At 42.5% G+C, this 15,195-nt stretch overlaps 1 protein-coding gene across 2 annotated transcripts in view; it reads right to left on the bottom strand.

Moving 5' to 3' along the window:
* kif26ba (kinesin family member 26Ba) overlaps nt 1-15,195 on the bottom strand; it is a 100,281-nt gene that overhangs the window by 8,429 nt on the left and 76,657 nt on the right. The window contains exons 12-25 of one of the 2 annotated variants that reach the window (XM_085267515.1): nt 11,156-11,327; nt 10,216-10,542; nt 9,954-10,130; nt 9,283-9,418; nt 8,951-9,185; nt 8,728-8,832; nt 8,425-8,546; nt 7,434-7,610; nt 6,778-6,864; nt 6,560-6,636; nt 4,833-6,431; nt 4,169-4,392; nt 3,764-3,913; nt 3,436-3,650 (exon numbers count right to left, since the gene is read on the bottom strand). In XM_085267515.1, the coding sequence (XP_085123641.1) occupies nt 3,436-3,650; nt 3,764-3,913; nt 4,169-4,392; nt 4,833-6,431; nt 6,560-6,636; nt 6,778-6,864; nt 7,434-7,610; nt 8,425-8,546; nt 8,728-8,832; nt 8,951-9,185; nt 9,283-9,418; nt 9,954-10,130; nt 10,216-10,542; nt 11,156-11,327 (3,803 nt within the window). Of the gene's footprint in view, nt 1-3,435; nt 3,651-3,763; nt 3,914-4,168; nt 4,393-4,832; nt 6,432-6,559; nt 6,865-7,433; nt 7,611-8,424; nt 8,547-8,727; nt 8,833-8,950; nt 9,186-9,282; nt 9,419-9,953; nt 10,131-10,215; nt 10,543-11,155; nt 11,328-15,195 lie in introns of both variants that reach the window. The other variant, XM_085267510.1, reaches the window with a different exon arrangement.

Below are 15,195 nucleotides of genomic sequence, written 5' to 3'. Positions count from 1 at the left end.
CTTGAAGACGTTTCACCTCTCATCCGAGAAGTTTCTTCAGTTCTAAGGTCAAATGGTGGGGAGTCCCAGATTTAAGCCCTGTGGGAGTATTCCCCCAAGAGGGACACAAGGTGCATTGTTATTGGGCAGTTTGCAGGAAAACAAAACTTCACATTTAGGAAGCAGCATATCATTTTAGTAAAGGAACATGTGGCATATGCAATGATGGATATTTGTCCCTCTTGGTGGGATACCCCCACAGGGCTTAAATCTGGGACTCTCCACCATTTGACCCTAGAACTGAAGAAGCTTCTCGGATGAGAGGTGAAACGTCTTCAAGCAACTTAAAGAAATCCAGACGCCTTTTTCTTTCCAAACTTCTTAGACTACGATGACCTGGATGACTGAGAACCTTTAATGGTCCTACTGGAGTTTTCCCATACAACTATCTCTAGAGTTTATAGATAATGGTCAAAAAAACCCAGAACCCACAGAGAAGAGAATAACTGAACTGCTTTGAGCTAATAAGAACGCAGTAACTCAAATAACCAGTTGTTATAACCAATGTATCCAGAAGTGCATGTCCAAATGCACATGTCAAATCCTGAAGCAGATGGCAGAAAACCACACCGGGTGCTACTTCTGTCAGCTAAGAACGGAAAACTGAGGCTGTAAATCACCCAGACTCACAGAAATCGGGCAATAGAAGATCAGAAAACTGCTGCTGGGTCAGAGTTTGGTGTGAACAACATGAAAGCATAGATCCTTCCTGCTGTGCATCAATGGTTCAAGCTGCTGGTGGTAGTGACAGCACCCATTTAGTATAACTTAAATGACACAGCCTACCTGACTATTGTAGCTGACCATGTTTATCCCTTTATGATCACACTGTACACTTCTTCTAATAGCTGATTCCAGCAGGATATCACACTACAAAGTTAAAATCATCTTTAATGCGTTTCCTGAACACAACAATGAATTTAGTGTAGTCAAGCACCCTTCACGTACACCAGATCTCAAGCTAATTTGTGACGATATCATGTCAATATGAATTAAAATCTGTGAGGAATGTTTCCAGGACCTTGTTGACTCTTCGTCATGAAGAATTAAAAAGCTCTGAAGGCAAAGACAGGCCCAACCCTGTACTAACAATGTGAAACTACAGCAATGAAATGACCAATATTCACCCTCGGGGTCTTCAGACATAGCTAAATGGCCTGTATTTATATAGCGCTTTACTAGTCCCTAAGGACCCCAAAGCGCTTTACATATCCAGTCATCCACCCATTCACACACACATTCACACACTGGTGATGGCAAGCTACATGTAGCCACAGCCACCCTGGGGCGCACTGACAGAGGCGAGGCTGCCTGACACTGGCGCCACCGGGCCCTCTGACCACCACCAGTAGGCAACGGGTGAAGTGTCTTGCCCAAGGACACAACGACCGAGGCTGTCCAAGCCGGGGCTCGAACCAGTAACCTTCCGATTGCAAGGCGACCTCCCAACTCTTGAGCCACGATCGCCCCATATGAGCTATATGATCTTTTTTGATTTAACATATTTGACACATTCTTACATTTCTGTTAAATCATATTTGTTGTGTAGCAATGAAGAAAAAAAACTGGGAGACATTACTGGAACTATTTTATAGTACAGCAGTTTAGCTACAAGCTTTAGTCTTACATTGAACTGCAATATATCTGACATCTCTCTGCTAAGAAAAAAGACATCTTTCCAAATTTCAGATTCTTCCTTGAACGCAATAAAACCCCTTAAGTGTCGGTTCACTCAGTGGGCATACCTTTCTTGTTTTGCACAGACATGATCGGTGGGAGTGGGGAGGAAGACAGATAAAAGACTCACTGGAGAGAGACATAAAGGAGGGGACAAAAGAAAACTGTCGCGCGAGACAGAATGTGAAATTGATAATGGAGAAGTGAAGTGAGAGAAATAAAAAAGCAGGTAGAGCTCATAGATAATAGCAGCGGGTCAGTCTCTAATCTAACCACTGCGCAACACTGAACACACGTGCGCTTTGCATGGAAATTTCCAGACATGTCAACAGGAATGAGAGTTATCAGATTCACCAGAAAGTCAGTGATAAGGTATGTGTGAGAGAGGGGAGAGGAAGTGCTGATTTTAATAAGGTTGCAGCTGTCTTTTGGTCTCGAAGCAGCGCATAAAGGTCAAGCAGAGACATTTGTATTTCATTAGGAAGCAGCATAGAACGGGACAGAGAAAGATTGAGTCTGCGGGGAGAGGAAGATGCGAGGGAAGCGAGCTGGATGAATGACAGAGAGATGGGGTGAATACGTGGAATATGAGGAGAGAGGTAAGCACATGAATCCAGCCTAATGAAAATCAAGGATAAAAAGAGAGACTCAGCTGGAGATGTAATTAACATTTCAGCTGGATATTGCCTCGGTCCTTTATACACATGCTCTTTCTGCTATTTTATTATTAAGAGTATAATCAGTTTTCTATCACCGGGGCTCAACTGTATCAATCGTTCCTCGCTTACTGGCTTCACCTTGATTCACAACAAACACAGAATAATCCTTCACACCTTTGTGTCATCTTGTGGCACTGTCGTGGCTCTTTGATCCACAGAATCGGTTGTGGTGAAAGCAAAATGAGAGTAAACCCGGAATTTACGCTGCATGGCAGGAGGTGAGACTGCTTCCCGCACACTTGGATGGAAAGGCTAATTCCCTTTCGAATCAATAATTAGACACACACTGGAAGGAGCTGCCTCTCTTCAATCTGATTTTTTATGCACATATCAATCCTCATGCTTAACCAATAGACAGTAATTTGGCAGGCACATTAGCAAGCTCTCTGTGTTCTGTTCTGGTGAATATATATTCATTACAGCCTACACCAGCAGATTCCGTTTTACCATTTCACAGATGACTGGTCAGGGTCACCTTACCTTACCCAGCACCTCCTGTAGCCACAGCTTTCTTCACATTTCCCTTAACTGTTCGCTTCTTTTGTTACAGTGCTTTTCAACATCACAAAGGTGTCTATTTCTATTTCCAGCACTTTTATGTTACTGTTGTTTTGAAAAATATATGATCAAAATTTCACGCCTAAAAATTTGTTTGTAAAAGTTAATATGGTAAAAGTGGGCAAGCATCACACATTGAGGATACATTGAATAGAAATGGTACAGATGTTGGATATATATTTATTCATGTAATTATAAAAACTAGCCATCTGGGTGGTTTTAGCGCAGGGTGTATTTAATTTCATGTTTTTAACGCTTGTGCTTGTGCCAGCTTAATTAGGAGTGCTAAGACACTTCGACTTGTTCAGAAGAAATTACCACTAGTTATGTTGAGGAAAATCCTAAATTTGCCTTCCTATAAAGAATAGCAAGCGGATTATCAGGTTTTAGTTGAGGGGTGAAGATGTTTATAAAACGCGATTTTGAAAATTTGTGTCGTGACCTGTGTTGCTCCTGCTCTTCTTGCTGCTTCTGGAGCTCCGTCGGGAGGAGGTGGTGGCTGAGCTGTGCTCACTGAGGGAGTCCTGAGCAGAGGAGGTACTTCCTGTGTTCTCACTGCTGTCTCTCAGCATGCTCTCATACCCACTGCTGCCTCCACTGTGGTAAAACAAAGCCGTCTTCCCCATTGCCGGAGGGAGCTCACCACTCAACACACTGCTGTTAGAGGCATTATGAGATCACAGTTAGAGATGAAGCAAAATACAGAAAAAATACGTGTTTTATTTTGTGAAATTTAAGTTTCAAATTCCTCAGAGCCCTAAAGCTTGTACCTGTTGTCACTAGCATGGCCGCTACTGCAGCGGTGTGGTTTTCTGGGAGCTGTAATCTTGCTGTAGGGAGAAGGCAGTGTTTGTACCACTGCTGCCCTCTCCTCTCCCAGGCTATCTCCCCCACCGCCTCCTGCTCCACCTCCTCCTCCACTGAGAACAAGGAAATAGGAAGCAGTAAATAACTTCGAACAGATTATTATCTGAATGAACTTAAATGTCACTTTGCCTTACAGTTTGCACCTTACATTATCACGACTTGCCAAAGTTACTCTTGCATAATATATGGATCTAATCTTGCATTTTATATTAGCTGTCCTATGAATAAATGAAAAATGCTTCCATAGGAACCACTAAATAGGTGTACAGTATATGTAAATATACTTTTATGATATAAAACTAACAAACCTTGTCCCTCTTTCCTCTGTTGGATCTGTGCCTCCTCCCTGAACATGACTCCTGGAACGGGAGCCAGCACTCCCCTGGAGTAGCTCTGAGATTCGACCGTTAACAGCTCGGAGAGGAAGCTTAGCAGCCAGACTTCCCCCTCGACTTCGACTCAGAGACTGGGTAGACCAGGACCCAGGGGCAGGTCCCTGCTGCTGCACAGGGGCCGGGACTGAACTCTGGGGCTAAAAAGACAAGTAAAGTGGTTTAGGTGGATGGAAGGAGAAATGTAAGCCAACATCCTTTAATTACTTTAAAGCAGCAATCCCAGTCCACGTGGGCCGGTTTCCCTGCAGGTTTTAGATGTGTCCTTGATCCATCACAGCTAATTTAAATGGATAAATTACCTTCTCAACATGTCTTGAAGTTCTCCAGAGGCCTGGTAATGAACTTATCATGTGATTCAGGTGTGTTGACCCAGGGTGAGATCTGAAACCTGCAGGGACACCGGCCCTCGTGGACTGAGATTGGGGACCCTGCTTTAAAGGATGGACGTTAAAGCTAAACACAGTTTGAGGAAGGTCCTTAAATAATTTTAGCTAATTTTGTCTGATGAGCTTGTGGTTTACAGATGTTAAAGAAAGTGAGCGCGGATCATTTACTTTGAAGAAATATTTATTCCTACCTTTCCATTAGGAGGAAGGCTGGAGCTCCGGCTGGAGCTTTGGCTTAAAGACTTAGTAGAGAAGCTCAGAGTCTTGGTGCTGGAGGCAGACAGACTCCTGGCCTTGGGACTGCTGGTCATCAGCAGCTTACTAACTGCTGATATCTTTGACTGGCTGCTGGTCTTAGCTGGTGACTGTGGAGCGCTGTTTGGACTGGTACTGCCACTAAAAAGGCTGCTGGTGTTTCCAGAAGAAGAAGATAGTGATCCAGCACGGTTGAGGCTGCGTCCAGTGCGAGGCATGGTGCTGTCTCCCTTCACTCCCCCTCCCCCTCTAAGACTCTCACCTCTCTCCAAGGAAAAGCAGTCATAATGATGGGAACCACTGTGTGAGCTGTGGACTCGGCCCAGAGAGTTGGTTCTGTTGGCAAGCTGCTCCAACTTGGCACTGAAAAGCCTACTACTGTCTATGCTGGAGCCTCGCTGTCGAGTTACTCCTGCAGGGCCACAGCCAGATACCCCTGCATCATCTGCCGAGTTCCCCTGCGATGAGACTCCATGTGTGGTTTGCTGGAGAGGGCTGGCTGCCCTGTTCCGCTGGTCTAGACTGGACTTTCGTACAGGCGGCAGCGGTGGGATTCCCCCTTTTTTATGAGAGAAAAAGCCCTGCTTTCCATTGGATCCCCAGCGATCAAGTGTGGCACGGGGACTACAAGGAGTTGAAGTGGTGACTCCAAGATTACGGTACTCGCTTCCATTGTCTAAGCCGTCATGGCGGTTGACACGGTGCCATCCGCGTGGTAGACTAGCGGTACGGTGGATATCTGGGTTATAAATACTAGTCAAGCATTCACCTTGGGCAACAACAGCCACCATCTCACAACCATCCACCACTCGCTTAAAAGAGTCTGGCGATGACACCACCTCACCACCTGAACTTGAACTGCCACGATCACCACCCCCACCATTTGCCTTATCTATTGAGTGGCCCTTCGAATGCTCTGCCTCCCTCTTCTCCAGTTTCCTTTCACACACTAGTTCCTTGGACTTTCCTTCTTCTGTACCACGTTTCAGCCAGGGGTCTTCAAAGCTCATCTCACTTGAAATAGATGCTATAAATGCTGCACTGGATTTGACTGGATCTTTCATAAAGTTGGCCTTTGTAGGTGAGGAGAGGATGGTGGCTTCCTGGACAACCATGGGTTTGACAGCTGCACATGGGTGAACAAGGATGTTGGTCTTGAAAGGAGCCATGTTGCCAGGTCCTGCCAGAATTTGTATGTTAGTTTTAGCCATGGAAGGAGGCAGTCTTCTCAGCCTTTCTTTAGTTGGAGTACCCTTATCACTCTGGTTCTCTGACAGAACCATTTCTCCTTCCAGACTCCCTCTTCTTGGGGTACCACCATTTTCATAACCATCCAGCGTCTCGATTCCAAAGTTGGGATCAGGATCAGCCAGTGCCTCCCCTTGCTGGCTCTGGGACTGGCTGAAGCTATGAAGAGACTGATCAGCTTCGCTGCCCGCGCTCAGATCACTCACCCAGGAAGAGTTGGGTGAACCACAGTTTGACATTCCTGTGGCTAAGGATTCACCTTCTGTCCGCAGCTTGGCCATTGCCACCTAAAACCAATCAAGTATGACATCTTGAAATCCAGAAACAATTATAAAATGTGGCTGTTAAAGTTTAAATAATGTCAAATCTATTTTATTTATGCAAATTCAAACCAAACGATCAAAGTAGCACTAACCTCTGCCATGGCAACAACATCTGAAACCCCCGAAGATGCTGCAGGACCTACAAGCATGTGATCCTCCACAACTCCATCTAAAGCAGTACAAATGGGTTGAGAGCCAGTAGCGAGGGCAGCTGCAGAGCCACAGTCACTGTTGAAGCTGATGATGCTTACTGGACGACCAGCCAAGCCTTCATTCTCAATGAGAGCAGTAATGTCAAGGTCCTCCTCACCTCCAGTAACCACAGTGTACACCAGTTCATCATCCCCAAGTACAAGAGGTCCAAGTGTTACTGCAGATGCTGCTGAACCTGAGACTCCTGGAAGAAAATATAAAGATAGAAAAAAGCGAAAGTTAATTTCTCAGTTCTTCATGGTCTTTATGTATATGCCGATCAGTTAAAAAAAAAAAAAAAAGTGGAAAAGAGTCATTCAGTTACGATGCAGTGTTATTCTAGGAAATGCTGGGTCCCTACAATCATGTGGACATAACCTTCAGACCCATGACTCCTGCAGACCAAGCACACCTCACATGCAAATATCCATCCCTGATGGCAGTAGCTACCTGCTGCACTGAGAGTTTGAAAAACTCCCCTTGGTCTCCAGATCTCCACATTCAATCAAGCATTTGAGGGATGCTCCAGAAGTAAACTGATCCTTGAAACCTCTCTGACACAACTCACAATAATCAAGAGATCTCCCGCCAACAATCCAGTTCCAGACACTTTAGAACAACCCCTGAGTCTTAACAGGTTACAGCTGTTTCAACATTTCTGCATGTGGTTTTGATAGAGCGCCTTATTGTCATTAAAACTGCAAGGATTACCCACAATGTACTTTCTCACCACTTTTCCTCGTGTTAAAACAAGCTGTGTTTACTGGAACTTACCATCCTTGCTATCCAAAGGTATTGGTGGTACATCATCATCGCAGAGCGTCTCAGCTGAGCCCAGGCTGGCAGATAACGATGGAGTTGGCTCACGGACTTGTGGGCTCATCCCTGCAGGAGAACTCCTGGACAGCAGGGACTCTGTGGAGGAACGACCACTGTCTGCAGCCAAACTGTCTGTAGAATCAGAAACATCTGGCATTGTAATTTATTTTGTTTTCCAAGTGCGGGGAAATTGGCATCACGCTGAGAAGACAAGTTCAAACCAGTGATTATTATGCAGATAAACTGTGTCATACACAGGTGACTCAGCATGTGTCTTTTATGCATCCAGCATATATAAAACAGCAGTAACATTACCCGGGAAGAATTCACCGTTAATGAACGGGGAGATGCACATAAGAACAAATGTTTCTCATCATGATGCTTGAAACATGTCATCAAATGTTTCAAGCATCAGTTGCAAATTGCTTACTGATTTTTCTCAACTCGCCAGTATTTGTAAGACTTCTTGCATTTAAAACGAAAATATTTTTTTTTCCCAATATTCTTCTAGTCTTTATCTCATCCAAATGGATGCAACATTAAATGGAGAGAACAAATTCACTTTTTTAGTGAAATTGGAGCACTATACAAAAATGATTTTTGTAATCTTAAAAGAAACTCATATACACCCTAAAGGATACTCTAGAACTGACCAGCCAAGAATTCACTGTAGCTTATTTCTGATATTTTTACTTGAAGTAGATGAGTATGATGGGTGGTGACAGGTAGTTGTAATGAAATGTTACTATTTAACCTAAAAAAAGGAAAATTTAGATTTAAACTGAAACTTAAACTGAGATAAGAAAATAAAAAGACAAAGGAGTGAAATGGAAAAGTAAAAATAATTAAATGTAATATCCATATATAGCATATATATGTATACATTAAAAAAAAAAAAATTAACACAGTTCTAAAGCGTAACTGTGTAAAAGAAAGAAAAGCATACTGTCTGACGTCAAAGCATCCGGGGCCTGGCCTTCCTGAGTGTTTGAGGATACAGGCTGCATTGCTGGAATGACACCCTTTTGGGTATACACTTTGCACCGCTGGGATGGGGATGATGGAGGCCTGAGAAGCAAGATAAAAATGAATTAGATTGCGCAAACTGAATTTTTGGCGCTGAACATTTACACATCAGAGCACTTGAGAGTTCTAGTACATAGCTTTATTTAACACTTTCCAAGTTTTGCTCAAAACAAAATGAAGATTTTTGCCATCAGCACTATGCTTCACTGTATATTTGCTTCACCTGTACTCTGAGGTTTTGGTCAGGCTGGCAATTCCAAGACGTGGTGATCCTAGAGGTCGTGACTTCCCCTCACAATTGCCGCCCGCCACATTCAGATTCTCATGACTGCACAAATGAGAGACAGTAAAAGCAATAAATCATGAATTAAACATATAAACATATTTCCTAAAGGCTAAGGGTAACATATGAAAAAGAGTACTGAATCTAAACCACCTGGTCTTACCTGTCATGTAGGTGGGAGTTCTTGGCTCTGTGCAGTGGGTTAGAGGTGATGCTGCTGCTTCCTGTAATGCTTCTGGTACTCGTAACTGTTGGGCAGCCAGAACTCTGAGTCAAGCTGTGGATCATTGTCTGGGCCAGCTCAGCCTCCTCCACCACCTCCTTGATCTCCTGCAGCTGCTGGTCATTGGTCCTCCTCCTGGACACCTGCACAGCCCCTCCTACATCACACGCAGGTTCTAGAAACAGAAGACCCAAAGGTGATTTACACGTTAACATACAGCACATGCAAAATATGAACGGAAGCATCATCATTATTCCTAATAATAATTGAACCTGTTTTGGCTTCTGTATCCAACACAGCTGGAAGGGCTGGAGCAGGAGCAGCAGCTGGAACAGATGAAGATGGACATGCCTCTTGTTTGACCCCTTGTTTGATAGCTGGAGCCTCTTCAAAGGGAAACTTTGCCACCTGCAAAAATGAACAGAGCGATGGGGAACAGAAGAGTAACAGACTATCATCAAAGGGAAAATTCTGAAATTATGTCGCTTTTATTTCTAAATTACAGTACACCGTTAATCACAACTTCAGTGATGGTGGAAGAGAATAAAAAAGATCACTTGAGCTCCAAACAACCTGCGCTATTGCCGTGCAAATATTGGGATTCTGTATAAATATTTTCACAATAAGGGAATTTGTGAAAAGTAATTTGAATATGTTATATCCAAACACAAATGGAAATACATGAGTATTGAAAGGCACAGAAAATTGCCACCACAAACAGCAGCTGTAACAACAATAAAAAAGCCAGACACGCAATGAACAAAATGCTAAGTAGATACAAACAGAACGCTTCTTTTTCATCTGAATAAATTGACAAAAATAGCTATCAAGCTTTCAATAGACCCCCTATTACAGATCCCATCATACTATGTCATCCTATTTGTATCTAAGATTTTTATTTGCACAATCACAACAAAAACAAGAGCAGAAGACAGTTCTTCACCTCCTCGCTGCCATCGATGCAGTCCAATCTCTCCTGCAGCTCAGCAAAGGTGTTGCACTTCAGGCATTCAGCTCCTTCCTCTGGGACAGGAGCCAGCGGCTGACCAAGTAGAGACTGAGAGGCTTGAGACAAAGGTTGTGAGGGGCCACTGGGCTGCTCGTCTGGCTGAGACTGCACCTGTTATAGAATTATTCTTCATCACAAATATTCTACTTAATAATGCTAAGTGTCTAATCTTTAAATGCACATATTTTCAAATTACCTTGTTCTGTGCCCCTGCTGCCTGATTTTGGCTTTGCTCTGAAGTTTTACCTCGAAGCAACGCAGGAATAATTGGTACAAATTCTGGGGGTTCCTCATTGTCCGTTAGCTCTCTGTCTGACACAGCTGCTCCATTCGGACCCACATAGATGACTGTGTCGCATGACTGCTCGCTGCTGGAGTATTCGTCGGGGTCACTGGAGAGTCGCAGCAGCGGAAGGTCAGAGTCAGGGTCACCACGGTGATGGAAAGGTCGCAGGTGGGTCGGACGACGCATGCGACCCTCCTCGCAGGAGCTTTCTCCCCCAGAGGAGCTGGATGTGTATTGCTGAGAAGAGCCCAGATAATAAGGAAAGTGGAAGCAGAGAAGAGCGATGAGAGAGAAATGATTTCCTTTTGAGATTTGCAGAGTGAGATTGTCCTTTTTTTCTTTTCCTTTTAATTGACGGTTAGAGACCAGAAAGAAGGAGATGAGGGGATAACTAATATGGACCCAAGGCAGAAGATAAGAACTTCACTTCATTGCAGTTCAGTTTAACTTAATTCCTCCTATTTGTCTAGCATATTAGTAATAGAGTATCTTGTGGCTTGAAATGTCTTCTTTATTTTTAGAGCTGAAGCCCTCATTTTAACCTTTTGTCTTCTGCAGAACACTTTTGACATCTGTGAGCGCAAGAAGTCAATTTGTGTCAGCAGCAAACGGAGACAAGAAGGTTAAATATTTTGTATAACTAGTTTCAACTTCTATAAAAGATTTTCACCTAAACTCCAAAAATTAAAACACTGCAGTGCACTGTCAGGGCAATGTGTGTTTCAGCATAAAATGAACCGTCAAAAAAGTAATTTATGTTTGTTTAAGACATTATACCTGGCACTTTACTTGTCTATATCTGGATAGTTTTATTATTTTAATGAAGCACGAAGAATGAAATAAAACTCACCACTGTGACTTTAGTTTTCTTCTTTTTCATGCGGAGCACCCGGGAAGCAATCTGAATAGTGGAGAGGGTTTCTGAGAAATCTCTAGGTGAGGCAGAGATGTGAGCAATCATGGTGGTCCGGCAGTTCATGTTGCCTAGCGACTCCCTTAGCAACATGGTCAGCTTTCTGTCCCTGGTTACACATATACACCGAGACGTGAGCATTGAAGACATGTTGTAAATACGCACAGTCACTTAAAGGTGTGACAAAACTGGTCGATTTTCTCACAAATGCCCACGTATGTTTTGGCTAAAGGGTATTAATAACTCTTCTTGGTCAGGTAGAGCATTTTCCACAAGTTAGAGAGTCTGCAACATTAACACAACACAAGGCTAACATGAAATTTAAATGAAAAAAGTACTTATAATCATTAGTTATTTTTCCGATTATTAATGCAAAAAGAGACAAACAATTTGCTAATTAAAGCTCACAGTTCACCTATTTAATATTTATCCTCTGACCTGTAGCACTTTTTAATCCATCTTTTGGTGTAGGTTGTGCAGCTTTTGAGATATTTGCTAGATGCAGATAGTACTTATCTTTCAGTTATGAAACACTCAGTTGCATGATCTGGTGACTTCAAAGTATCTGCAAACTTTTTTGTGAGCAGTTTAATATAGGAACTATTTTCTTTCCCTCTTCACTCTCAGTACTTTTGTATGTCACTACTGCTTGATTGATTGATTGATTGATTGATTGATTGATTGGTAATTTATTTCAACATGTGAACAATATACAAGTACATTTAGAAAAGAAATAAGAGAGAAAAAAAATACTATACAAATTACATACAAAAAAACATTCTGATTAATTTACATGTTGAAAGGGAGTGGGAAGAAACTGCTTTCTGCTATAGTTTGTGTCCTTGTCTTTATATTCACTCTATTTGTTCTCTTCTGTTTTGCCCTCACACCTAACCAGTCTTGACAGATGTCTGACACTCTTTGAACCCTGTCTCTTCCTGTTAAAAGGGGGTTCTTCTTTCCCAATGTCACCAAGTGTTACTTATATCGCCTTGTTAGACTGATGGTTTTCAATGTGAAATTGTAGCATCTATTAAAAAATAAAACTGTCCGGACAGTTATCTATAATCTAATAACAAAAACGGCAGTCCTGTAACTTTGCAAAAATAAGTGCTTCTTGCTCTGAAAATGAGCCCAAAAGAGCTTCCAGTTCAAAAACTAGAGTTTGTGGACACACACCCTTAATGTTCAACTCCTGTCATACTGTGTCACATGTACATGCACACTTCACTCTGGATAGCAATACAGTTGATGGGTGTAGTTTAGTGGAAAGAGATGAAGTCCTGCATGAAACTGCTCACAACAGAATTTTCTAATATCTCCAAGACAGTGCAGCTCATCACAAAACAATCTAGATGGATAAGCAGCACTCCAGACCAGTAGTAAAATATATACATTTGATTTTTGGGTGAACAGTCCCTTTAAAAGAGGCGCTCAGGGTATGATAAAGTCTAATATTGGGAGATGGTCTATGTCCCAGAGAGATTAAACGAGCAGATGGGAGAGTAAAACTAGGCTGTGTGTTTAAGAAAAGACTTTCTCCTGGGTGGGCTACTGCAATCATTCATAATGTTTGTGTGTGTGCTGAGGCCTGCAGGCTGACAGTGAGTACAGCTCCTCTGTGGCCCGATACCTCATGCTGCTGTCCCCCTTTTCTAAAAACACAGCCCGCAGTCAAGTCTTGCACACGTATGTGTACATTCACATGCGTGTATGTACACAACAGTGTACATACGCAAAGTACGTACACGCTCCTATCTGACCGCCTCCTCTTTTTCATTATTGCTTTCTTTTTTTCTTTTCTGATTTCTCAGTTTGCTGCCTCGGGCTTCAACAAATCCTCCAGTCTCTGTCTCTCTCTTTCGAGCTATCTCTGCATATCTTCCTGAGATTAATGTAGGTAAACTCATGACTCATGAAGTATTCATTTGGATGTTAATTCAAGTGCTGGGGATGTTGGATTGGGTCTTACCTATCAGCCTGTGCTAGATTTATTACAAGCTTTACCAGGCAGGAACATCGTATATGTAATATGACACTTTCTGTCATCTAAATTCCTGGATCACCACTGTTTCAGAAAATTCATATTAAGGCATTGAATAAGCAGCACTGTGGTACAGCTTTGCTCACAAATTTCTACTTAACTAAACTAATAAACTGAGAAAATCTAGAGTTCTAGTGTCAAAGAGATTTTGGCGAGAAGAGGAAAAAACTGCCCTTTGAGTGTCTTGATTGACAGAAAGACATGAGTGGGAAAGAGAAAACATTTTTTGGACAAGAAGTTGTGCAGCATCCACGATGAGGAAAGGGAATGTTTAGTAAATGTGTTAAGGGTCTTTGCAAGAGCATATTGTGACTGAAACATGGGTCTTTCAAGCATGTTGACTGCTGAATCGTGCCGAGACGCTTGGATTCTTACAGAAGGCAGTGCTGGTTGAACAGTCTGACTCTTTTTGTGAACTGGGAAGCTACAAAGTCCAAAAGTGTACTGATAAATGGTAGATTCACTGGTTACCTAGCAACAGTACTGGAACAGGACTGGGATTATAAAAACAGGATGGGACCCTATCCTGGAAGCAGTGAAGCATTGCAAGACAGGCTCAGCAACTGTGATGAAAGAAAATGAGCAGCCGGACTTTAAGCGTGTTTCGTTTGAGTCGAATATTTTCCCCTCAAAGGAAACAGCCTGCTATATGATTGCTTTGGTTTCTAGGGATGAGAAAGGTGATAGGAAATTCAGCTGATCAATCAGTTTGGTTGTGGGTGAAACAGAGGTGTGGACTCGAGTCACATGACTTGGACTCGAGTCAGACTCGAGTCATTAATTTTATGACTTTAGACTTGACTTGAAAAAATGTTCTAAGACTTGTGACTTGACTTGGACTTTTACACCAATGACTTGGGACTTGAATTGGACTTGAACCGGTTTACTTGAAAAGACTTGATATTTCACCCCAAATATAAAATTTAACATGCATATTATATAGATTGAAAATGTGACGTCATTCACGGGTAGAACCGCAAAGGATTCTGGGAACTCGTGGCAAGCGGTACTAGCGCACGCAGGCTTTCAATTGAAACCAGTCACACAGCGATAAAAAGAAACACAAAAATGTCAAGAAGCTGTTGTATTATTAACTGCAATAGCCGGTCGCATGACAGCCACGGGAAGCCGACGGGTAAAGAGATCGGTTGTTATCGGATTATGTCGTTGAAGAGAAATTGTTCAAGCCGTGTTTCCGAAGTAACAAAGACGCGACGGATGGCCTGGATTGCAGCCATTCAAAGACCAAATATAACGTCCCAGAACACTCCAGCTCACAGGTTAGTCTGCTCCAAGCATTTCCACAAAGGTCAGTCTGCTGTTGTAGTTAATGCGTCATTTTTCTTAACATAATTGGTGATATAGGTTACAAGCAAGTCTGGCGCTGAACAGAAATTGTCGCGCTATGCTCCTTTATTTATTGTGCATAAATAGTGAATTGTCCTGACACAATATTGCGTTTCGCTTCTGTTATTATGGTACACTGACAAAAACATATACTTTTATTCACAGGATAAAACAGTTGTTTTGTATCACTAATTGCCCAGTGCGATTACAGCATACAGTATTATTGTCACTGCTACATTTCTGTGATGCTACCAGAAATTATTTCCACTGCTAATTAATTACCATTGAGCTCAAAGGTCCTATTAATAAACGGTTAACGAATGTGTATTTATGAAGACGATTTGTGAGACTGGTAAACTTATGATACGTACGATGGTCTTTCGTTCTACACGGTGCATTTCAAGGTCCTGCACCCATCCGGCGGTAAACTGTACCTGGGCTTGTTGCAGTGACCTGAAGTTACTAAACTTCATGAGTGTATGCACTCACTCCAAGAACCGTATGATTATAAATATGCATATAAATATGCTAAGATGAGATAGCTGACTTCATCTAACTAGCAAATGTTGTCCAGGCTACGTTGGTG

The sequence above is a fragment of the Mchenga conophoros genome, linkage group LG1, assembly GCF_057382185.1.
Source record: "Mchenga conophoros isolate Kocher_MC1m ecotype Shallow Benthic linkage group LG1, M_conophoros_male_GT1.1, whole genome shotgun sequence".
Lineage (NCBI taxonomy): Eukaryota > Metazoa > Chordata > Actinopteri > Cichliformes > Cichlidae > Mchenga > Mchenga conophoros.
Note: the sequence above shows the minus strand (reverse complement) of the source record. Positions and strands in the feature narration are given on the sequence as shown.